Source organism: Cyprinus carpio, chromosome B13 (genome assembly GCF_018340385.1).
Source record: "Cyprinus carpio isolate SPL01 chromosome B13, ASM1834038v1, whole genome shotgun sequence".
Taxonomy (NCBI): Eukaryota; Metazoa; Chordata; class Actinopteri; order Cypriniformes; family Cyprinidae; genus Cyprinus; species Cyprinus carpio.
Genome location: NC_056609.1, coordinates 2,396,367 through 2,423,303, shown reverse-complemented (window position 1 = coordinate 2,423,303; position 26,937 = coordinate 2,396,367). Strand labels below are relative to the sequence as shown.

The 26,937-nt window shown below is 37.4% G+C and overlaps 1 protein-coding gene across 6 annotated transcripts in view; it reads left to right on the top strand.

The window, feature by feature from the left end:
- The window catches only part of LOC109072910 (CUB and sushi domain-containing protein 1-like), a 492,278-nt gene that overhangs the window by 329,973 nt on the left and 135,368 nt on the right, over nucleotides 1–26,937 (top strand). For all 6 annotated transcript variants that reach the window (XM_042736246.1, XM_042736245.1, XM_042736243.1 and 3 more), the window contains 6 exons: nucleotides 2,793–2,874; nucleotides 3,261–3,385; nucleotides 10,450–10,571; nucleotides 22,672–22,775; nucleotides 22,997–23,109; nucleotides 26,179–26,361. In XM_042736246.1, the coding sequence (XP_042592180.1) occupies nucleotides 2,793–2,874; nucleotides 3,261–3,385; nucleotides 10,450–10,571; nucleotides 22,672–22,775; nucleotides 22,997–23,109; nucleotides 26,179–26,361 (729 nt within the window). The remainder of the gene's footprint in view (nucleotides 1–2,792; nucleotides 2,875–3,260; nucleotides 3,386–10,449; nucleotides 10,572–22,671; nucleotides 22,776–22,996; nucleotides 23,110–26,178; nucleotides 26,362–26,937) is intronic.

The window sequence follows — 26,937 nt, the reverse complement described above, 5'->3', positions numbered from 1 at the left end:
CAATACAAGTGAAGTTACGATAGGGAACAATTATTGGATTATGTTTTACAAGAAAATACTGTAACACATCAGATGAGGGAACACATACATATTTTACCCAATAAACTGCTAATTCGTTGCATATTGATAATTTAGTTGTTGTAATAGTTATGTTTATGTATTGGGTACGGTTATTAGATCTAGAATATGGCCATGCAGTAATATGTGCTATTTAAGTACTAATAAACAGCCAATGTGCTAGAAATATAGATGCTAATAAGCATGGTTAATAGTGAATAGTGTTCCCTAATCTAAAGTATTACAGAAAATACCAAAATTGGACTTGTTTAATTACTTGCTGTTTTATTGTAATTGTTTTTGAAATGTACTAGTAGTATAAATGTACTAGTAATTTCTGAGTGAAAATCAATGTTTATTATTCCTTAACCTTCGAGCTTTTGATAGGTCTTAGAAGGTATTATTGCTAAAAAAAAAAAAAAATAACCTACATTTCTCTATGAAGAAAATTTATGTGATTTTTACTCTTTGGTAGCTAAATCTGGCAGACATTAGTGAAATGGCTTGCAGCACCTTTAAGGGCAGCTCTTAGATCTTTGATTGGAATGGAAGTACACTTGGCAGTTATGTATTAAACGTTTACATGTGCATTATAAGAAAGTCTTTGACACATATTGAGGTGATTGCACTATAGGAGGAAAATAAATGTCCAAGAAAAAGATCAGAAAAAAACAGACACCCGCTTTGATCAGACAGAATAACTTTAGAAACTGATATCAACAATCAGGGGAAATGACATTTGAAGACCACATCAAAAAGAAGGACATGACAGGTGATCAAAAAACCTCCCTCCACAAGAGAAACCTTGGGCTTTTCGCACACACACATGCACAAACACACCACTTGCAAATGCATTGACCTTGCCTCATGATCCAAGTGTTTTTTTGTCAGTCAGGACTGATGACTTTACATAAAATGGCTTGTGTGGGTTCTACATGTTAATTAATCTTGTGTCACCTAAATCAAGTTAGACTTGTATAGACATATTTTTCACTGTAAACACTAAGTCTGGTGCAGCTTTTTTTTCTAGCCAAAAACCACTGACTTAAATATAAAGAGACCCTCTGACTGACAAGAATGTGAGAAAATGTAGTTTTTGTTTTTATGTCCTATTAGGCCACAAGGTTTATCCAAACATTATGTAGCGCAATTTGCCACTAAATGGTAGTTAGTCAGTCAGTCAGTCAGTCACTCAGTCAGTCAGTCTGTCTGTCTGTGAATTTGATTTTCTGTCTGTCCAAAAACTAAAAAGTACAGACAAAACTCAAAAACAATATACAGTTCTGCTCTTACATATATAGGCAACTTGTTACTAATTGTCTCAAACAAAGCTCATTTTATCAAAAACTGAGGCTGTATCAAAGATCAACCAGACCTTTAAATTATAACATTATAATTATACAATGTCTTTACCAACACCATTCCTTTGAGGAAACTACTGAAGCAATTCATATTAAATAACAGTTTAAAGTCTTATTAATGTTATACTTCAGTAGCCCAAAGAATGCACAGTCATAAAGTAGCTGTTTATAAGATGATTGTTTAGTGTGCCATCCTTTAAAACATCAATAATATTTAATTTATTGATGTTGCATCAGAAATTGAAGGACGTATCTTTATTTAGCACAGTCTGTGCTAGACCAGCTGAAACAACCAAACAAACAAATACACCATATAAAAAAAAAAAAAAAAACAGCCATAAAATAATAATAAAAAGGGTGTTAATAAAAAAAAACAAAAAAAAAACAATCATGAAAAATAAATAGTCAAAGATTTACAACATGAAAAAAGATGTGCATGTAGAGATGTTCAATGCTGCACCTAAAATGAAGTCATCCATGAACCCACCTCATGTGATTTTGGCCAGTAATTGAACTCAGAGGGATGTCAGAAAGTGAGGCTGTGTGAACACAAACTCACTGTGGCTTAGAAGGGGGGTGGGGAGAAACATGGGACATGCTTTGACCTTTCTTTGCTTTTTATGGCAAATAGCCTTGAGCTTACCATCACTAAATCCCTTGTCAGCTCTACAGGAATAGATATTCCACCTGTGAATGCAATCTTTACTGGCATTCTTATGAACACTGTACACTCTGGGCTGTTGAAATAGAACATTCCATTGCTTTTCTTCTTAATAGCTTCTTTGGCAGGGTTTGTTCTTAGAAAGAAACATTCAATATTATGTATAGAATGTATGCACATTGACCCTTTTGTGTCCTTCAGTGTATAAAAATTCTATCTATCTATATGTCTATTTATCTATCTGTCTATCTGTCTGTCTGTCTGTCTAATTGTGACATAATGACATATTTGATGACATAAGCACACTGCACCCACATGTTTTTTTTTTTTTTCATTATCAGCTTAATTGCAAGGCATTACACAATGAATGACATTCTTGTGCTTAATGTGTTCAGTTGTCACAAGAATGATAATGAACCTTAAAAATTGGTTTTATTTGCTGTAAATATAATAGAATTTTCTTTTTTGGTTCTTTTGATTTTTAGGTGAAACTTGACCAAGACAACTCACATACTTGTATGAGTGTTTTTGTATTCATAAGAGTTCAGCAATGAGGCAGTGCATCTGGTGAAATCCTTCTGACATGCTGCCTTGAACATGCACCAGTCGACTATCAAACATAATGTGTTTCCTCACATTTTTTTTTTTTTTTGTGTTTGTGTGTGCGTGTGTGTGTTTGTCTTCTTTCTCTTGCATGCTCTGCTTTCATGCAGTAAGCCAAGGTGGGATGGCTGCAGACATTTGTCCAGATCCAGGGATTCCTGAGAATGGGAAAAGAATTGGCTCCAGCTTCCAGTAGGTCCTCTTTTTGTTCTATTATCTGCTGCGCTTGTCCTTTTTAACTGCATGACACAGCTTTAATCAGGCCTGGGCCTGCTGTTTGACACGTCCGTCTGAACTCCCATACCGATAGGCCATTACCACAAGGACCTTTGGTCACCGCTACTAAGTGGGTTTCTAATGCCCTTAGAGAAAGAACTAAATGCCATTACATGTTCTGCATTTAATGGAATGCGAAGTGGGTGATTCTGAAAATAGAAGAGACAAGCGGTTTATAGACGTTTGACAGAAAGTGCTTTCATCTAACAAAAGAAGGATGCGTCAGAGACATAGAGGGTCTGGGGTTGATGGTATGACTCATGTAGCTGGTCGATGGCTGACGGTCATTTCAACTTTGGCAGGGTCGGAGCCAGCATCCAGTTTTCCTGTGACGACAGCTATGTACTGCAGGGATCAAAGAGCATCACTTGCCAGAGAGTGACTGAGACCCTGGCGGCCTGGAGTGACCACAGGCCTATCTGTCGGAGTAAGTGCAAATATGGCTCTCTTTTCCCCTGCTCAGACACTTTCTGTAGGGATGTTGTCAGATCCTGTTAAGTGAGATGTGTACCACATGGCAGCAGGGAGTAAGGCCAGACAATTCGTAGGAATAGTTGTGCCACACAAATTTAACAAAGACAACGCTAGCACATGTGAATATATAAAAGAACATCTCTGGTTTTGAATTATGCATATAGGGTTTTTCTTGATGACTGTAGCTCTGTTCCAAAATCTAGTGTGCTCTCTGTTTCATCTCAGTATTTACATCAAAATGGGCAAAAAGGCAGTTTGAAAGATAATCCCGTAATGCATTGAAACAATCATAGTTGAAAAAAGTAACACCTTGATAGACATTCTATTAAGTGACGTTGCAGTTACATCAACAAACAGACATTACAGTATTAATAGACTTTATTAATGGACTAATAGATTTGACACAGTATTGGTGTATGTTTTGTACTTTTATGCTTATTAGTTTTACTGTTAGCTTAGCTACATGCTAACATCACACTAGGTGTGTTCCAATTTGCTTATTTATGCATTATTCCATGACAGATTTATTATAAACTTTAAATACCAGATGATGTGCTTAATTAACCAACAAAAAACAAAAAAACCTGCCACAGCTTTCCCTACATTGCAGAGGTGGAGGGCTATCAGATGCCAATGTCAAAAGACAAACTAACCTAAATACAGATTTTGGGTATAAACTGAAACATTGTGCAAGATTATGAGCGGTCCAGGCTTGGTTTAGTTAGTAAAACTGTGTTTGTTTTACTCTTGCTTTTGACTTCACATTTGTTTTTAGTTTGAAATTTTTATCCACATCTATTAATTTCATCAGGCAGATAAATGAAGAGTGATGTTTACTTTTAATTGGTGCTGTCATTCATTCACTAGAAAGAAAGAAAGAAAATAATAATCCAGGTTTAATTGAAGTTTTGCTAGCTTTTGCAAACATTACCTCTCATTATACCACCATAACTCTGATGAAATCAGCATGTTCATTCTTTTCCAAGACCAAGTGTCTGATATTTACTTATACTTAATCAAATTCATCTCATATATTTGTACATAATATTGCACTATAATGATTTACATAAAAATTGTTTATAAACTATTTATACAAAAATTTGTTCTACTCATGAAGCGGTTCACATCCTCAAACTCTGACATAATTAATTTCTATAGCAACGCTCATAACATTAATGTATCCACATTCAGCTATTGTCACACCCCTGGACAGTCTCTGTGTGTGTTTTTCTCCCCATGTGCTCCCTGAGACCTAGTTTTCCCTCATGGTTGATTGTCATTCTTTTCACCTGTGTTCCCTTGATTATCCTCATTAGTTCCTTGTTACTTAAGCCCAGTGTTTCCTGTGTCCAGTGTTCGGTGTTGTCTATGTATAGTGGTTGTGTCACAGTCTGTGTGAAGAGATGAGGCAAGGACTCAAAGATGCAGTAATAGGGCTCTTTATTAATAATGAAAATAAACAAAAACTACCCCAAGGGGGAAAAACAGGCAGAAAGGCCAGAACAGGGCACAGAGTGGCAAGACAAGGGAAGGCCACACAGGAACAGGCAGAGCAGGCTTAAACAAAGAGCACACAGACACATTCGAACACATACGACAAATAATGGAAAACCACAGGATTGCAAACACAGGGAGACTAAGTAATGAGGGAGACGCAGGTGGAATAACTAAAACAATTATGAGGTAACAAGCCATGTGTTTACACAAACACACAGTGTCCTCTGGTGCCCATCCTGGGCACACCAGCTGAAGACTGTGACAGGTTGTGTTCCTAGTTCTCTGTGTTTGAGTTATAATAAATGAGGTTTCCCGATCCTGTTCCTGCATCACGCTCTTCAGTATGAACTGGGCTGAGGAGTTAATCTGGAACATCCAGCAGGATGGATGGCATCTAGTGAGCTGGAATGATCACATGGTTAATGTCTGCTTCCAAATGGGACTCGCTATTATCACTATGATGATAATTGGTTTCAATTCCTGTCTCCTGATGACTGTTATAGACCCGTAGCAGACTTTATTAATTATGTCCTCGATTTAAATCACTCTGAGTTCCTTGTTGATGTGGAGGATAGTAATCCTGTGCCCATTCAGAAGCAAGTGGGTGCTTTAGCACACCATCTACCAGCACCCTCCACATACCGTTCCAAAGAGCCCACTCTCTCTGTTCCACCCGCGCTTTACCAAGTTCCTCCAAGTTCGGCTTCAGTCCTCAGCCCAGATACAGGTCTGCTGGCCGCTCCACTGTCAAGTCCGCTGGCCGCTTCACTGTCAAGTCCGCTGGCCACTCCGCTCTCAAGCCCATCTGCCGATTCACTCCCAAGCCCTATGATGACAGCAGCTATCTCCTTCACCTCAGCCCAAAAGAGGAGAATGAGAAGGAATAGACAGTTGGCTCTAGCCCCTGACCAGAGTCGAGAGATGGCTTCTGTTCCTGGGTTTGGCCCAGAGAGGGCTTCTGTTCCCGTAGAGTGCTGCTGTTCCCGTGCCTGGCCCAGGGAGGGCCTCAGATCTCGAGTCTAGCCCAGAGAGGGCACCTGTTTCCACGTCAAGCCCAGAGAGGGCTCCTGTCCCCACATCTAGCCCAAAAAAAGCCCCCGTTTCTGAGTTTAACCCAGAGAGGGCTCCTGTTCCTGAGTTTAGCCCAGAAAAGGCTCCTGCTTTTCATTATATAACACAAAAGACTCCTCCCCCTCAATTTAACCCAAAAAAGGCCCCCGTTCCCGAGTATAGCCCAGAGTGGGCTTCTGTTCCCGAGGGAAGCCCAGGGAGGTCTTCTGTTCCTAAATGCAGCCCAGAGTGGACTCCTGAGCCCAACTCAGTGCCTGTGCCAGCCAGGAGACCCGGAGTCCTCCCTAAGAAAATTTACCATGGCCCCCTGAACTACTCGCTCCACCATGGCACCCTGAACTGCCTTCTCTGTCATGGCCCCTTGAACTGCCTGCTCCACCCGTACCGGTACCACCCTGGGAGCTTCACTCCTCGTACTAGCCTGCCCTGAGAGGCCTCCAGGACCACCACCCTCCCACCCCCCTCTGTTGATTGTATGTGGCATGAAGACATGCCTTCCGGGAGGGGGGACAAATTGTCATGCCCCTGGACATTCTGTGTGCGTGTTTTTCTTCCCATATGCTCCCTGTGACCTAGTTTTCCCTCATGGTTGATTGTCATTCAGTTCACCTGGGTTCCTTTTATTATCCTCATTAGTTCCTTGTTACTTAAGCCCAGTGTTTCCTGTGTCCAGTGTTTCGTGTCGTCTATGTATAGTGGTTGTGTTCCTAGTTTTCTAAGTTCTCTGTGTTTGAGTTATAATAAATGTGGTTTCCCGATCCTGCTCCTGCGTCGTGCTCTTCACAGCAGACACATGTGACAGCTATGTTGTTGATGCCAGAATAATACATCAATCGCTACATAAATTCAGATATATATGCTCATCTATACCAAGAGCCTAGTGCATCAGGGAACAAACAATGGGTAATATATTAATTTAATACTTGGTCGCGGATTTAATAAACAGGGCAAATTAGCATTAGAACGCAATTCCATAAAAGCTCTGATAGGAGAGGAAAATTATGTGGGTGATTTACTGACAATGCGGACATTGAGAACATAAAGAACACAGGCGCAGCCAGGTCATTTTCATAATGACCAACGCAATCTACCAAGAGCAGCACAAATTACTGCCTGCTTTAAGACATGCTTTTTGGGCATTAAATAATGGCATAAATACCAGTGATTTGATTAGAGCAAACCTTAGTAAATCGCGTGTGTGATTAATTTTAATACTCTTAATACCTATACATTTTGTGTCTGAAAGGGAAACTCCTACAAATGCATATTCAGTAAGGTCAGGCATAAAATAACTGTCCACACCTTCTTCACTGCGTGTCTTTAGTAAATCCTAAGAGTATTATTTTAATGCCAAAAGACGGTTTGCGTTGGCGCAAGCTGTTAGTAAATTTGGCCCTTGGATTCTTAGAATTACTGCAACTCTGACTTAACTTGAATACACTGTAAGATCTGAGAAATGCAACAAGTTTGATGCAATTCAGGCATTATAATGAACACAAATAATGCAGATTTTTTATTTATTTATCTTTTTTTATATTATTATTTCTTTTTCTTACCTTAATAAGTAAATAAGACTGTGTGTCATAGTGGCAGACGGAGGAGTAACCATGTTTGACAATTTCTTTGCACAATTTTTGCCAATCACTGATTGATCCAGACACTTTTTGCTTCAGCAGTGCCAAGTAACCTTTCTGAAGACAAGCCTTAAATGCCTTCCCTGACTTCTTCCTGTGATATGTTAGGGGAGTGAGGGTATAAAACAGGAAGATAAAGACCTTTTAGCCTTGTGATTTACTAATATTTAGTGATTTAGTGTTTAGCATTTTCTCTCTCTTTAGTGGTGGTCTTAAAGAGAATCTCAGGAGATGTTTTGAGTTAATTATGGAGTACCTGAGAATAACATAGAAGCTCAATCTGACTGCTGATTTCAATATTTACTGCTACTTAGATAGTTAAGTTGCACTTATAACACCAATTTGCAGGTATACAGACCATGAAAGTGGTCATTAAACATATCAGACACATCACAACTATTCATGTTTTTTTTAAAGCTCTTCTTTAACCAGAGTCGTTATTTTATAGTTTCCTGTTCAAAGGTGAGCATGATTTCAACTGTGTTGATATTAAACATACACTCTGCAAACTAAAAAAATAAAATCAAATAAAAAATTAAAAAAAGAATAATGAAATTGCTATATTTCTGACAGTGTATTGATATTTATCAAACATTCAGTATAGAATGACTATTAACTACTGAACCTCTGCAGATGCATCTGAATAATTGAATACAGAACAATGAAAACAAGCTTAAAGATTTCCAAACTTGATACATATTTTTAAAATAATGAAGATGAAGAGCTACGTGGGAATCTTTAGGCTATTCACAATTCAATCAGACAATTCTGGATGTATCTTTTTGTTCTTGTTGTTTTCATGTTAATGATCAACATTTGAGGGTATAATACATTGTGTCTTGCAACTGCTGCTATAACATCCAAACAACATCTCCTAATTAATCCATCCAATACAAAAATAATGCACATTACTTTTAATCCTTTTAAAGTAGGTTTGTTGTTTTCTTGGATTTTGTACAAAAAAGGGCTTATTCATCATTTTGTTCTAAGTTGTAGAGCTTATCTTTAGGCTCTTGTACAAGGTATTTTTGTTGTTGTTGTTGTTGTTGTTGTTGTTGTTGTTTTGCTCATTTAGCACAGTGTACATTCAGTTTTGTGCATTATTCATTAATGCCAGATACTGCAAATGCCACTGCAGATTGTGTTTTTGAAATGGCAATGAAACAGCATCTACTGTAGATTGATAAATGGTGGACAGGTAGTAGATCAATCTGAAACAGTTCAAGAAACAGTCACAGTTCTTCTGTGATATTTTGATTTTAGCTCCACTGCTAATTAATAGAATGTGAGGCATTCAAAACATGTCTGACATTGTAAACTTTGCATATGGAGTTCTGACTGGTCCTCTTTCTTAAGTCTGTCTGCATAATAAATTGCAGTTAGTTTTGTCTTCCTTGCATGTATTTAACCATTTGTAGCAAGATGTCACGCAAAATGAACAACCATGCACAACCAAGTGAAAATAAGATGTCAAATACGGCAATTTACAATACACAGAAGCAATGGCTAAACTTCCCTATACTTTTAATACTATTCATCTGCTGACGTGCAAACACTGCTGTTTCCTTCAGGAAATACTAGTTTAGTGGTTGATGTTTCTGAGAAAACAACTGTCTATAGATTTGTTTGGTTGGAAAACATTTTAAACTCATTTTCACATAGGCAGTGATGAAGCCCTGTTTAAGAATATATACTACACAATCTCTTCACATCTCTACCTATCCAAACCTTCCTTAGTACCCTGTGAGGAAGCCAATGAAGCCACAGCAACAGAGTGGCTGCTCTTTTAAGCTGTCAAAGAAAATCCCTGACTAAACACAAGGGAGAAGCAGTTAATAACCTGGCACAGTATAGGGTTGAAAAAAATACCCTGACTTTGTCAATGATTGAGTCAAGTTATTTTGAGGCATGACCTTAAATAGATTAGCTCATGTCGTGAGGGCTGGATGTGTTCAAAGGAAGTGTTTTTAGTGTGGGGCGGGATGGAAATATCTATTTGAAAACCTAGTGAGGTGCGTACGAATAAAGCATTTTAGGCAATATAGGTACACTGTGGACTCAAAGACCATTACAAAAGGTGGGCAGCATTATAAGACATCTTCTAAAAATACTTAGTTTTGGCCACATTTGAAGATAGCCTTTCATTTATGCATATAGAGAAGGAAATCCAATAATGCAATGTGACAAGCTCAGTGAAAAAAGGAGAGAAAAAAAGGTTAAGGAAGAGTAATATCAGTTATACATGCTGATTATAATCTATTCAACACAAAAACACACTGATAAAAAACATAGTTCACTATAATAATTTTCATTCTTATCGAAATGCTAACATCAAACGATTGTAAGTTGAAAATGAGTTTGACTAACATGTTGCTAAGCTAAAAGCGCAATACTCCGTGCATACATGGATTCAGTAAAATAGGCAATTTATAATTAGATTGCACCGTTTACTGAAAGAATTACATTTATAACCAGCATTTCTCTTTGCTCATCCACCATCTTGGATTCATTTGTTTGTTTGTTTTCAATGAACTCATCGCAATGCATTGCAGTGATTGCCTTCTATGAGTGACACATGCCTACCTTTTGGAAAAGCTTTTAAATGCTTCTCTAGGCAGCTGACAAAGCAATAGTGATGACAGCCTGATTATACTGCATTAAATTCTTATATTGACTATTACATGTCTTCGATTATCCTATTGTCATATAACTCATAGTGTGTTGCATTCTTTCAATAGCAACAGCAATAACTACAAAAACATTGCAGTTTCTAAATATGTGTTTACTTTCTTTGTACTGTTTACCCTTTCAACAGCTAGGACCTGTGGCTCTAATCTGCGGGGCCCTAAAGGCATCATAACATCTCCAAATTACCCCGTCCAGTATGAGAATAACGCACACTGTGTGTGGGTCATAACAGCGGTGGATCCAGAGAAGGTACGTCTGCAATTTAAATATAAATTGCATCCTAAGGCTGACTCCAAGTTATACCAGTATACAATCCCACAAAACACACATGCGGGCCATTTTTAATCTGCCAACCAAAGCATAATGTGCTGCTGAATAGCCATCAAGACACATAATTGAATGGGAGCTTGCATAAATGTGAAAAATAATCTTAAAGATAATTTGTGAGGACATTTGCGTTGCAGTCCATAGTGTTTGCATTATTGTCACCCTCTTGCCCTGACTGTCTCTCGCTATTACTGCGTCTCCAGAATTGATCAGGTTCAGCCACACGTCGTCAGCTCTGTGGCAAGAGTGATGGTAATACAATCTGGCATGACCTCAACACACGCCGTGAGAGTGACTCATGCTTTTGTTACTAAATCAAGACCAAATGCAAAAAGTCAAAACAACATATTAGAGTAAACAAGAGCTATTCTGCATATGTGTATATTTGCAATGTATGTATCAAATACTGATATTTATTTAAATTTCATGATAAAAAGGCAGTAGAGTTCTGTGAATAAGTAGAAATTATTTAAGTGCATTTATTCAAACCGCTAATTCCTTTAGTTCTTTTATTGTGGAAAACACAATTACTTTATTATTATTATTATTATTATTATTATTTTTTTTTTTTAATATGCATTGTAAAAGGTTGGTTTCTTTGATAAAGAGAATACAATTGTATTTTTGATCAATGAATGACAGTGTGATGTAGGTGAGCTCTAATTGTTTTGGACCCCTAAACAAGTTTTTGAACACATGATGTCTCTTAGTTTAGGGTAATTTACTTATTAAACTGATTTTTAAATATGTTGTCTTGGTGTACTGTGTATCCATGAATTTCTCTGGCAAACTGTAGTTTTCCCAGAACATCTGAATTTGTTAAACATTCAGAATCTACAGCACTGTAGGAAAAATATTTGATTTAGAAAATCCATCCCTCTGGAACTGGATGTTTATAATTAGTCATACAGATGATAGACTACTGTAAAATCTTAGTGACATGCCAGTAAATTGAAAGTACCTGCTGGCCACCATCATAAACAGACTTGAATATCATACACATAAAATTTGTGCCATGTCACAACCAGTATATTTTCACTTCTGGCCACATATTTTTGCTTTGATCTTATGATGAAAAGATGTAACTTTAATTTGTTTTATTTATATATATATATATATATATATATATATATATAAATTTGCTTTTGTTGAACAAAGGCTCTGTCCCAAAACCTAGAAGGGTGCCTATACAGAATGCATTTAAAGGCATAATAGACATATACTAGTCATGAAGCTTGTTTTGAATCATAGTTTCTTTTGATCAAATTCTAAGCTCCTATTTCTGTACACAATAGTAAATTAAATGAATATATATATATATATATATATATATATATATATATATATATATATATATATATATATATATATATATATATATATATATATATATATATATGAGTAACATGGAGTCAGAGACATTCTGATCCAATTGCAGTATATTTATTGGAGAATGGTCAGACAGGCAGTAATCAGATAACAAAGTCAAGAATGTCAAAGGATTTCCAGTATCAGAAACAATACCAGGCAGAGGTTGGGGCAGGCGGAGAATCACAGGCGGTATAAACAATCCAAGATCAGACACAGAAGGAACAAACACAAGGAAACTGCTCGGAAAATGCAGACTGGGCTAAACAAGACTTCGCAACAACTCAGAGTCCAAACACAGTATATATAGGGGAATGGTAATTGGGAACACTTGGTGGTAATGCAGCAGTCCTGAGTAGAGTGCCCTCTACTGGAGTTCATGGGCACTCCAGCTGACGATCAAGGAGTGGCTTTCAGATGCTCCTAACTGAGAATAGTCCAAAGTTCAGGTGGGAGGTGGAGCAGGGGCGTAACAGGTGGATGAATGGAGGGCCAGGTCCATGTGGAAGTGGATGGACCGGGGAGGGAGGCAGAGCCAGCGGAGCAGGGTGCCAAGGTGGACCAAAGAGCCAAGGCGGGGCCGACAGAGCAGGAAGCCAGGGCGGAGCTGAAGAGCACCAGTGAGGAGAGAGCAAAGCAGAGGCAAGAGCCCACCAGGGCGACGTAGGATGAGCAGAAGCCCTCCAGGGCAGGGCAGACAAGGCAGAACTCCACCAGGGTGGAGCAGATGGAACTGGAGCCCACCAGGGTGGAGCAGAGGACCCCCAAAGCCAAGCCCACCAGGGCGGAGCAGAGGACCACCACAGCTGAGCAGATGGGACAGAAGCCCACCAGGGCAGAGCAGAGGACCACCACAGTGGAGTCGATGGCACAGGAGAGCAAGTCTGGTCAGGTAGGACTGAAACAGAGAACATAAACAGATTAATGGTGGCCTTCGTGGCCATGATAAGGCAGGTAGAAATTTCCAAAACAGCCTCCATAGCCTTGACCGGGCAGGCAGAGAGTTCACAGTTGGCCTCCATAGCCATGACAGGACAGGACGAGAGCTCATAGATGGCCTCCATAGCCTTAACAGGGCAGGCAGAGAGTTCACAGATGGCCTCCATAGCTGTGACAGGACGAGAGTTCACAGATGGCCTCCATAGCCATAACAGGGCAGGGCGAGAGTTCATAGACGGCCTCCATATCCGTGACAGGGGAGGCAGATATTTCACAGACGGCATCCATAGCCGTGACAGGACGAGAGTTTACAGACAGATACTACTGACACCTCTGGATGTTCTGCAGCGGATGCCGCCAACTCTTGAGGTTCTACAGCAGAAGCCGTGACCTCAGGAGGAGCTGGAGCGGATGCCGCCACTTTGGGAGGTTATGCAGTGCAATCCACCACCTCAGAAAGAGTTGGACTCACTAGAGTCATAGGACCAGGAAAACTGCACTCCTGGCCATGACGAGGGAACTGGAGCGAACTCAAGGACTAGACTTGGCTCAGGAACGAATTCCAGGGCTGGACTTGGCTCAGGAACGAATTCCAGGGCTGGATTTGGCTCAGGAATGGATTCCAGGGCTGGATTTGGCTCAGGAATGGATTCTGTAGAAGCTGGAGGACAGTATGCAACCCAAACACACCAGATAGCTACCCCCATAACCGGAAGTACTCTAGATAGGGGAACTGCCTCAGTAACTGCTGGTGCTGAAGGCCTTGGAATGCCAGCTGCTCTCACTGATGTCAATGGTGGGTCCGCCAAACTAGAAGCCAGACTCGAACACTCATGGAAAGCCTTGTTGTCTCCAAACGCAACACTCATGTTGACTGGGAACTCTGGCATGTCGTCCATGGTGGCTAAAGACCTTGGCGTAACTTTTATGATGGGTGGAGGATCTGGTGTGGCAGCCATCTTGGGTGCTGATTCTGGCTGTGGCAGGGTAGCCATCTTGGGAGCTGACTTGGACATGGTGGCCATCTTGTGCAGTAGCCCTGGGTTGGCGGCCATCTTGTGCAGTGGCTCTGGGCTGGCGGCCATCTTGTGCAGTGGCTCTGGTGGTTCAAGCTCCACTGCCATCTGAGCTTGACAATGTTGCCCCCCCAAAAAAAAATTTCTTTGGGGTTTCAACACTGTCCTCTGCCTCACCCACAGTGAACGGAGAGTCACGCAACAAAAGAGCATATTCCATGATGTCCCTCAAACTGCCATTAATTTCCCCTCCAGGTAACCATGATTTAGTTGGTTCACTGAGTGCAAAACGGAACAAGTCCTTAAACAAAACTTCATCATAAAATGGTACTTGAAATGACAACTCCCAGAACCGGTGAACATACTCCTCAATAGATAGGCCTCCTTGAAGAAGATGTAATAGCTGATCTACTGGGTCCATGGTTGAGCTGGATAGGTGAAACGCTGACCTAGAAGTGGGGACAGATATCTTGGTAATGAGAGGATACCGGGCTGCTGGATCCTGGTATGGCAAAGTCTTCTGTAACGTGGAGTCAGAGACATTCGGATCCAATTGCAGTATATTTATTGGAGAATGGTCAGATAGGCAGTAATCAGATAACACCATCAAGAATGTTAAAGGATATCCAGAATCAGAAACAATACCAGGCAGAGGTAGGGGCAGGCGGCAGAGAATCACAGGCGGTATAAACAATCCAAGATCAGACACGGAAGGAACAAACACAAGGAAACCGCTCGGAAATGTCAGACTGGGCTAAACAAGACTTCGCAAACAGCTCAGTCTAAACACAGTATATATAGGGGAATGGTAGTGGGGAACACCTGGCGGTGATTAGCCCTAGGCACGGGATCATGGAAAATGGAGTTCAGACCCGAAATGCAATAGTCCTGAGTGGAGTGCCCTCTACTGGAGTTCATGGGCACTCCAGCTGACGATCGTGACATATATAAAGTACACATTTTCATTCTGTTCAAAAGTTTGCACCCCTGGCTCTTTTCCATTTTTCCTTCTTGAGCATCAGTGAGCGTTTGAAACTTTTGTAATAGTTGCGTGTGAGTCCCTCAGTTGTCCTCAGTGTGAGAAGATGGATCTCAAAATCATACATTATTGAAAAGGGTTCAGATATGCAAAAGATGCTGGAAAACCAAAGACTGTGTGGGACCAGAAGGATTTTTCTGAAGAACAGCAGTTTAGCTGTTCAGGACGAACAGGGGACTAATGAACAACTACCACAAAAACAACACAGTTGGTAACAAAACAGTATTAAGAATCACGAGTATGTAAACTTTTGAACTGGGATAACACTCTTAAAAAATAAAGGTGCTTCAAAGTCAATGGTTCTTTAAAGCAGGGGTACCCAAGGGGGTGCGAGCATCAGTTAATTCAGAGACATTCTCTTGAGGATTTATGAATATGAGTTAGCAAATCTTTAGCCATCCACTAGGGGCCAATCTGATTCCTACTGCTAGTCGACAGTTAGAGCAGAGTTGGCTCGATTATCAGTCACGCTTATTGACAGTGTAAGATGATTAACGGTTAGCCGTGTCGGAAATCCAACCACGGATTGGCATGTTGTTATCTCAGAAACACGCTCAGCCATCACATTGAATCAGGTAAACTGGTTATATATTTATGGTTTCAGTATAATTACGCAACATTTAAACCCTTTTTAGGTGGGTTTCAGCCCCACTATCTGTCACCTTAGCCCTCAAAATGTTAACAATCAGGCCAGTGCTGCTTCCTCAGGAAAGTGTTTCATTCTCATGTGTTTTAAGTCTTGTCAGTTTAAACACTAAAGTAATTTTAAGCCATTTAAGCCCAAGACATCTTAATGCGGTACTCACGTGCTGTGATAAAGCGTTTCTATGCGCACCGTGCGCGCGCAGTCTTAGCCTTCTCAGACAGCAGGTGAATACTAATGGTTGTCTTGACAAGAAGCACAGTTGGATGTTTTATGTGAATGTAAACAGTAAAGAAAATATCAAATTTACATCAGTATAACGGATCTGTGCATTTTTTATGTAAATAATGTTAATCAAAAAGAGCAAAATGTTGTACACTGCTGTAATAGCTTTAATGGATATTTGCGTTTATGTTAATAACGCACGAGTGAAAATAGATGTCCTAAAAGGTTGAAAAGCCCTGCTTTAAAGAACCATCTCTTTCTTACCTTTTTATAACGTGAATAACCTTCTTTCGCCACAAAGAACCTTTTGTGAAACAGAAAGGTTCTTCAGATAATAAAGGTTCTTTATGGAACCATTTAGACAAAAAGGTTCTTCTATGTCATCGTGACGCACCTTTATTTTTAATAGTGTATATATACATATATTAAAATATTCTCTTCTGAACTATATGTAAACATATTTTATGTGAAATATTTTATTCATGTCAGTAATAAAAAAATTATTATTTTATTTTGGTAATTTACATTTTTTCAGGTTATGTAAAATATGGACCACAACTGTATGTATATAGTAAGAATTGGTGTAGCATGAATGTCATCCAGCAATACTACATTCTCCATGTTTCTATTGTCACGTGTTGCCAGCCTCAGTTGTTACCTCACTGCCATTCATGAATCCTCTCCTGTGGCCCCATAGGTAAGGATAAAGTGTTCATCAGATGCTCATTTCAAAATATCGCCGGAAGCAGTAAGTCATCTGGGTACTTTTTGCCTTGTGTTTTCTGAATACTGTACATTTGCACATCCTACTCATGTAAAGGGGTCACATGCCAGCTGACAGCTTATCATGTGAATTACAAAGTAAATTATATTACTCTCACCTGTGGAAAATTTACACTCACTTGTGTTACGCTTCCTGGGGAAGGCTTACACTAAAATGCAAAGGATCTTATCATTTTGTATTTATAGCCATGTAATAATGAAAGCATTTAAATAAATTGTAGGTCCTTTGTTATATAGGTTTTTAGTTTTTGGACCATGTTGAACCATTGACCTTAGAGCACATTCTTGTAATATTCCATGTAGAAAGCACTCTCCACCATTAAACATTCTTTAAAAGTTTTTTGAAACTCTGTTCAGAACAGAATGTTAAAACCTCAAAAGATCATAAAAATGCATACAAATGCAGTCTTGATCTTTGTCTCTGTCATAGCATATGGTCTGAGACAAGAAGGTCATGTTCCACAACATGTTCTGACTGCTGATACAGTCAGATTCAAGGCCATTTCAGTAATAGATATCAGTCTGCTCACAAACCAGTAGCATTTTGTCATTGATCTGGCCTGTATAATGTTTATTGTCCATCCAAAAAAGAAGCCATTTACCGACAAGGTTTCACCGCACCATGTCATTTACTAGAAAATATTACTTTCATATAAAGTTGACATAACGTAAGAATCTCAGTCAGATTCAACTCATAAAATTCTTTGTTCCTGTCCTTGAATTGCTTTATCTAAAATATTTAGTGCTGCCTTTCATATTAGCTTTAACATATTATATTTCTATGCACTTTCCACTAGGTTTACTTATTTTTTCAGCTCCAGAGAGATGGCTATTTTATATATATATATCTAATATTTGTATATAATTTGTATATTAATGTGTTTTTGGGGCAACATATAATGATAAAAAAGATCTGTTATAATGGGAGTAATAATTTACAAGATTTTCATAATAATATATAATATTTCATAGGAATATTTAAATATAATTTCTTTCCCTATTCAATTGTTGTGTCTCCCAAAATGCACAATAAACATGCTTTTAGTCCCGGTGTCCTCATGTGAGGACATGTATGAAATCAACGTCCTGTTTTGTAACAGAAAGTCATATTTTGATTCGAAAACCCCATAACATTTCCTGAGATGTTGATTTATGACACACAGTTTACAAATTAGTCAGATTTAAATTATATTTAAAAAAAATATATCATTTTCCATAAGAGTGTCACTAAATTAATATCAGACATTTCTGATGACCAAGGAGAGGGAGTGGTCATGGTGAAACATCTAAACTTTTAGTATCTATGAAAAGCCCTGAATGTGTTCTGTACAGGACATCCAGAGTTATAACTGTGGCATGTATAGTCTTACTAAAATATAATGTCCTCATACGAGGATGCAGGGTCTCAGGAGGATAGGGAGATTGCACGCTCCCAGAAAGGTGCTTATGCACGTGCTTTGCAAATGTCAGTCAGCGCGATCATTTTGTTTTTACCAGCATGGGTTTGAAAATCATATTCCACTGGTTTGAACTCATGTCACTGAGAATTTGATATGAATATTCACAAAGCAGGAATGCTGCGCTTTGCAACAATAGACCTACAACTTGTGGTTAGAAGCAGCAGCAGTCGTCCAGAAGTGAGCAGAGAAAAAAAAAAAGGAATAAATAATACTCATCAGAAACCATACAAATAAAGATCATTGTATTGTAGATGTTTAATTACTATTTGGAGCATTGGGATCACTAGAAAATTGCTTAATGAGCTCATTTTTGCGAAAACCTCAAATTCGACCACAACAGACATTTTTCACTTCTTTGGCTGTAGCTCAAAATTAGACTGTGCGCATTCTGACTCATTTTGCCAGCACTGGTAACATATTGATGTTTTATATAATCTGGACGGTCATTACACATGGTACATGAATGAGAAGGGTCAAGTAAGAATATGAAAAAGTAAAAAAAAAAAAATGTTCCTAGAATCTAAATCATTCCTGGTAGCAGGCGGAGCTTACTTCCTGCATTATGGATTCAGAAATGCATGCTGGATTTCTGTAGCTCAGCGAGGACATGACTAGTCAGACAGGGCCTAGTACTGGGGGGACAAAAAGCATTGTGTGTATATTATACTGTCTGATTTAATTAAAATGAAGGGGACATGTTCAGCCAGCACTGGCTGAAGAATATCTTTTTATCACAGGCACTGGAGATTTGTAGCCTCTTTGTTGTTTATGAAGCGTGTCAATTTATGGTCTATTTTGTGCTTACTTTGAGTTTGGAGATGGGGCTGTTAGGTTAAAGAGTTAAAAGTTAAGCTGTAGAGGTTAAGGGGTATTGGGAGCATTCAAAAAATATTTAAATTTGTAGCTTTTTCATGTATAGGGCTAGTGTTTTTGGAGCAAATTAATATGATGTTTCTGAAATCAAATGAACCTTGTAATGTTAATGCATCTTGTGATGATAATGCAGACATGTTCAGGCAGAATTTGTAACTATTTTTGCAATTTGTTTTATTGCTCTTGCATATTTGAATAGTTTTCTAGAAAATGTGTGTTGTAATAAAAGCTTGATGTGTTGCAGTAGGCTTTTATGTCGGTAAATGACCTCCTTTTTGGACAGAAATATTTAACATGAAATATAAACCCAAAATGTAGTCATTCACCATTTTTGGACTGGATTTTCTTGGTTTGTGCATTGGCAAGATCAGATGTGCATTGCCTCACAGCTCACAGCTCAGAGGGAATGCTAGTTGTAACTAACACTAAATGCGATTTGTAAAAACTCATACTCTCTCAGTTTTCCTCCCTCCTGGATGAATAAAAATGCACAATAAAACCACACCATTTAGCAATTTCTGAAGAGCATCAAGAGCCGTCTTCCCTCAAACTCAGGGAGAGTCATTGAGGCAGCTGTCAGGCCTTTTCAGTTTTGTATAAAATAAAGAAATCAATAATTCTTTCAAGCTGGTTCAGGGAACAATCGCTAAGATGCCCTGTCACTCTCTGATTGTGTTTATGTAGACCACGAGTGCTGTTTTTATCCTCTTGCTAAGTCTTCTGTAAGTAAAAGAAGAAAAAAAAGAATCTTTACTTTTGACAGGATAATTTAAAAGCCTGTATTTTAGACTTCTAGTTTAAGGTCTCGCCAAACGACTCTGTATCAGCACTGACATTTTATACAGATTGCTTGTCAAGATTTTCTCAGTGTTGCTGAATCATTCCTTTCTTTTTAAACTGATGCAGCCATCGTGCTTGCTCTATTACTAGAAATAAACAAAATGGTGACCATAGACACTGTTGCAATTATAAAATGTTTATATGACTTCTTTGTACATGTTCTACTGTGATTTTTGTGAAAATCACAGTTAAAGGTTTTTTGTTGTTGTTGTTGTTGTTTGCTACAGTTAAAAGGATACCAGTGTTGGATTCTGATCAGTCCAAACATGTTTCCAACTGTTTCAACCGTATTTGAAGGGTTGCAGGCAACACATCATATTTTACCTTACAGCTTAAAAGCACTATATTCACTTAATTTGATGTTTTTGTGCACACATTGTAGTTGTCTGACAACACATTTACCAACAATTTTCTCATTAGTAATTATCCATGAGTTAAAGGTGCTGTTACCAGTGTATAACTTCACTAATGTTTGCCAGATTAAAACTGTGTAACATTGTGTTTCTTGTGGGATATTTATACTTCAGTTCAACCACCATTGTAATGACAGAAGATGATGTATAAGGCAAATATATATATATATATATATATATATATATATATATATATATATATATATATATATATATATATATATATATATATATATATTGCCAATAATGTTGTTAGCTTTGCAGGTGTTTGATGATTCTTAAAAAAACTAAATTGCATAGGATGAACAATGCTAAACATTTCTAGAACTTTGCAGGTGTACACTTATCAACAGAAAGAACCATTTCCAAGTTACAAATTCAACACAAAGAGGCATTCTCTAAGAATTCTACTGGACTTTTTTTAAGTTGGAAATATTATGAATAATATAAACGATATAAACCTCCCCAATAGCATGATGAGATAAGCTTAATTTCACCAAGTACAACATTCCAATCAACCAATCAGAATAGAGATCTAACTTTTAAGGAAATACAGTATCTGTTTTAGGCTTACAATCAAGATTAGGTGCTTCTACACCCTTGTTAATCAGCTATCATTTCACACTGATTTTAGGAATAAATTATGGGTAGGGTTAGGTTATTGATGTTGATCCAGGATCATCAAAAGATGTTGATCCAGGAACATGTCTTGGCAAAATCACGGCGACTATATATTTGTTACCTTGCTCTGCACCTTTTTCTTCAAGTAAGGGATTGTTAACCAAAAATCACTTATTCACCCTGTTGTTCCAATGAATTTTATTTTTCTGTTGAACAAAAAGTACGATATTTTGGAGAATTTGAGTAACCAAACAGTTTCTGGTCCCCACTGACTTCTATAGTGTATGTTTGTTTTTTTTGTTTTTTTGAATATGGAAATCAGGGACCAATAACTTTTCCCTACATTATTCAAAATATCCCCTTTTGAGTTCAAGAGAATCAAGAAATTCATATAGGTTTGGAACAACTTGAGAGTAAGTACATGATTTTTCATTTTAGTTTTGGTCGGTGCATTTCTCAACAGCATCATTAAGCTCCAACTATGGTTGCAAGTACAACCATAGTTGAAGTAACTATGGTTGAAGTAACTATGGTTGGAAGTTAATTTATGTATATATATATACACCAAAATATACAGAAGTGTACACAAATTACATGATTAAAAAGTGAATAGCTTTGTGTTGATAGTGTAAATAAACAATCTGACAATAATTGTGATCTCATTACTCCAACACTTGTGTGTGATATCATTAACGTCAGTTGTATATTGTTAAAGCAACGTGAGTCCAATGATGGAGGTGCGACCGTGGTACTTGGTTTCGAAGAAAAGTAATGACTAGCTAGTTAATTTCTAATAGTAATGGTTTCTAATAATAGTGATTCATCATTCAGCATAGACAGCGAGTTAGCGCAGGAGTTGTTTACACTTTTTTGGGGGGGAAACAACTTACAGATTACTTATTTCCCTGTATATATATATATATATATATATATATATATATATATATATATATATTATACATATATATATATATATATATGAAGTAGTATAAAATAAATTTTACTCACTCTTATGTTAAAAATATTCTAAACTTTCTTTCTTCAGTGGAACACAAAAGGAAAATCTAGGTAGAATGGCAGTCTCAATCGCCTCTCACTTTCATTGTATTTAAAAAAAAAAAAAAAAAAAAGGCTGAGGCTGAGACTGTCATTCTGCATAACATCTTCTTTTGTGTTCCACTGAAGAAAGAAAGACATACGGGTTTGGAACAACATGAGGGGGAGTAAATGAAGACAGTTGTCAGTATTTCAGAGTGAATTATCTCTTCAATATGGAATTGTAAAAGGTAACATTTAAAAGATCCCACCAATCATATTTAAAGATGCGACAGAATATGATTGAAAATAATGGCTCTTTAATGGACCATTTAAAAAAAAAAAAGTGTGGATGTTGATAATAGGGTTGTCCTAATTAAGTTTTTTTTTTTTTTTTTTTTTTCTCCAGCAATCTCTCTTTGAATCCAATTTTCTTTCTGCCGCCTTCCTTTCTGTGCTTACATCAAATGAACATGCATCCCGTTTCCTCGGCCTTCGCACCACACATGGCAGAACTTCTCAAAGTCTCACATATCTTGAATTAAACAAAATTATTTAATTGCACCTTCATCTCTGCTTCTTCAATCAGCCTTACATGTGTAGCCATGGAAAAGAATTGAGAGCGACGACTGACTTGCCTTGCTGTTGTGTTTTTCTTCTTCTTTTAATATGATCACTCTCTGAGTCAGCCTCATGTGAATAGGCCCATTCTGCTCTGGGCTTTTTGCTCTATGTTGTTTGTCTTGACCTCTCCTTTATTCCCGTAGGTCATCAAGCTGGCTTTTGAAGAGTTTGATCTAGAGCGAGCATACGATACATTAACAGTGGGCGACGGAGGGAAGATAGGTGATGCTCGAAGAGTCCTTTATGTGTGAGTAGAGCAAAAAGGGTTCTTATGTTAAACTTTGAACAGACACATGCTTCTATTCACAAACGCCTCTATTACTTACTTATTTATGCCCATGAAATAACAGTTTTCTTTCAAAAGCAACCGCCACATGACATTGGCACTGGGTTTATGTATATGCTTTCATAGCTCCATACGAATACACAAATCAAAGAATAAATTTCGATTTTGTGCCTCTATTCTAGTCTCACGGGATCCAGTGTGCCCGATTTGATTGTGAGTATGAGTAACCAGATGTGGCTCCATCTGCAGTCCGATGACACGATCGGATCGCAAGGTTTCAAGGCTGTGTATGAAGGTATGTCATTGTAATGTTTGGAAACACTTTCTGGTTTTCTCTTTCTTAAGATCATTTCCACCAACTCTAAGTGATGAAACAGGACTGTAAATGGTCACCCTTTTCTTCTTTTCCAAGAAATATCAGTGTGCTGTTTATTCCTTTTTACAGTGAAAATGTATGACTTGGTGACATTTGGTTGCTAAAGGGTACCAGTTTTAAAACGGCATGCAAATTGAAGGCAAATGGAGCAGCATATGTGCTGTGCAGACATGTTTGAAAAGCTTGGGTGAAATTTTCTACCTGCCATTCACCCTGCAGGAGAATAGCATCAAAGCAAGTCAGATCTGAGAATACACTGAGGCATGTATTTACATATACACAGATAAACCGATAAAAATTGCTACAGAAACAGCCATTTCGTATTCACAAGTAAACATGTTGCACCATTATCAAATGATCAGCTCAAGATCTGAACTCATGACAGTGTGGTGAAAATGTTTCTATTTTACATCCTGTTCTAATTTAAGAAATGTTATTAAATTATTTGATCAGCTGATGAAAAGTTTCTATTTTACATTCATTTCTTAATTAAATATATTAACTAGTGAAAATGTTTTTATTTTACATTCTTCTTTTTTTGTTACAAATTACATTATCATTATAATGATTTGAGTGAAAAGGTGATATTTCTTCACATGATCAATGTCACCAATTGGACCTAGAAATAGAGCATAATATTTCTTATTTACATTTCTAAATATTTATTTCCAGATTCAAGTGGTATGTTTAGTTGTTTGAGTACAGAGTGGATTTCCTTCAATAAAATGTGAAAACACTTTAATTTATTCATCATGATTAAGTAGACTTTTTATGTTGCAAATATATATATATATATATATATATATATATATATATATATATATATATATATATATATATATATATATATATATATATATTCTTTGTTTCTTCTGTTTAAAGAAAAAAGAAAAAACAGAACTTGTTTTACCAAAGTATGCTGTTTAATATCTCGAAATGGAGTTCTTCCCTAGCTGCTCTTCACTGTGAACTGTAACCTCACAATTGAGCAATTCTCACTGTCTGGATAGCCCAGCACAATGACACAAACCCAATTAACTTTGTGTAAACCCAATTTCACACTTGTGCTTCTAGTCACGTTGTCATGTTTGACAACATTTCCACCGGTACCCACTGGTGGGACACTTTGTTTGAGGCCGTGTAGATGTCAAACTCAAATTCATCATTTCATACCTTCATTTAAAAGTTCTTAGATTGGCAAAGGATTGTTTCCCCCCCTCAACAGAATTTCTAAACTTCACAAAAACTGTGGTCGCCAACAATAAGCTTTATCAGACAGAACAAAGGCTCAATATGCCCAACCTTCTAAAGAGTTAAATGAATAGTTCACAAAATAGTTCACTAAATGAAAATTTACGAAAAATCGTTCATTATTTGCAAATTTCATTCCAAATCGATAAGCTGGAATTCATTCTAAGACTAACCCTCCACAATTCCTAAATCTCATTATTTTGGTGTCAATAATTTGTAATTTTCAGTATTTAATGCCTTCTATTTCTTGTCTGTACATGACACAAAACTATACCATGACTTTAAAAAATGCAAGGAAAATGAAAACAAGTCTACTACTAGACTACTTTATACCTGCAGACTTGTTGCCTTAAGGAAAAAAAAATAAATAAATAAATAAAAAATTACTAAAGTGTCAACACATGTATGTTGTAAATAACATACAGATGTCATAAAAAGTGAGAGTGCGTAAATAATGACATATTTCATTTTTAGGCGAACTGTTCCCCCACTTCTGTGGGAAGCAGGTTCTAACACTATTTCCAGGTAAAGAATCGCCTGTTAAAAAAAAAAAAAAAAAAAAAAACCTTAAAAAATTCACGATAGAATGACCATAAATAAATAACATTTAATAGATTTTAAATAGAAAATGCTTGAGTAATTACCAAAGAAAAACAAAAGTGAACTTTGGAAAAAAAAAATATATATATTTTAAATGAAATTGCACAGAAAATGTCAGAGGATGTATTTTTCCAATTATGGCGGCTATTACATTTAATTTATTAGCCTTTTTTTTTCCAGTGTCTAAGGAACACAATGACCTGTCCTGGCAAATTTGACATTTTTGTCAATAGCACACATAAAAGATGTGTTTGGTCTAGAGCCTAAGCAAGGTAAACACATTAGCTTAATGGTGTGTTAACGGTGTTTAAAAACCCTGTACAAAAATATATGCGAATGTTTAACAGAGCATTTCTATAACTGTTAATGTTCCCGATAGCATTCCTGTGCATTATTTAACACCGCTGCTTGTAAGAGCAGTTTGCTTTGATGAGTTAGCAGTCCTAACACGATAGCCTACTATTCTTGTGGATTCCTGAACTAATCGCCTGTGGCAGCACTGAAGGTATTTAGCATGCTCTTAACACCTTGTAGAGGTTGTGGAATCTGCCGCAAGTAGGAAACTCATCCCTTGTAGATTATCGGCTGGCTGGGTCAATAGAGCGCTTGCTGCTGAGCTGACACCATAGTTGTTAACATAAAAATGAACTCTTCTTGCACATTATTCGTTTGTCACTGTCATTTTATGCTGCCTTCCAAAACATTTTCTTAGCTCAGTATTCATAAATGTGTCAAAGGACTGCTCTGATACTTTCAAGGACGGCACAGAAAAAGTAATGCTAAATACAAACGATAAAAGGCAACTAGCAATATAAATATATTAGGATAGCAACATTAATAGGTTTGGCAACCTCTGAAGGTTTGAGTACAGTATGTTTCCCATCTTTTGTTGTTGATGTCAAAGAAATTTTAGAGACATGTAAAAATGAAAATTGTCAATTTTTGATTGGGCTTATGCAGTTCATGTTAATATTAATATATTTCCGTAAGCACAATTTTGGTTACTTATGCAAAATCCAAGTCCTAGAGCAACACCCCACTGTGTTATGCTACTTACAATGTCAAAAGGTGGTCAGATTGCCAGGCTGAAAACAACATGTTTAAATTAAATAAATCATGCTCTCTTGTTTTCCACAGAAATTGAGAAAGGTGGATGTGGAGACCCAGGCATCCCTGCATATGGAAAGCGAACTGGGGACCGTTTTTTACATGGTGATGTGCTGACCTTTGAGTGTCAGGCTGCTTTTGAATTGGTTGGCGAGAGGACAATATCATGCCAGCAAAATAACCAGTGGTCTGGAAACAAACCCAGCTGCGTCTGTAAGAGTCATTTTCTGAAATGCTTGGTTATAATTAACATGTTGCCATTTAGAATGATTAATGTATCGCCTCTGTAAAAGCATGACATCTAGATTAGGGGCAGATATGAAGCCGAATGGCATTCGTCCACACTAGCAATTCCCAGGTTTGCTGTATGAGAGGTCAATTATCATATTTCTGTTTCTGAAAAGTGTTACTGTCTCCTCTTCTCTCCAGAGGGAATGCACTAAGAATTGTGTGTTTGCTTGACTACACATGTCTAGAGATATGCCACAAAATATTATACAATATCTATCAATCAAAAATAATCTAAAAATTGACATTAAAATATTAATAAGAATAAGAATAAAATGTAAATAAATAAATATATGCACACTCAAACTGAAATAGAAGCACAACTGTAGTGAATCCACCCCTCAATCCGTCTCTCTGAAATAATCCTGTCATGCAATGGTAATTTTCGTTTAGTATTGTGATAAGAGGAAGCAGTACCTCGTTAATGTATTTGTTGTTAAAATGAAAGCCTCTTAAATGGATGTTTTGTTGTTGTATTTTTTTTTTGCTTTCCTGACAAAG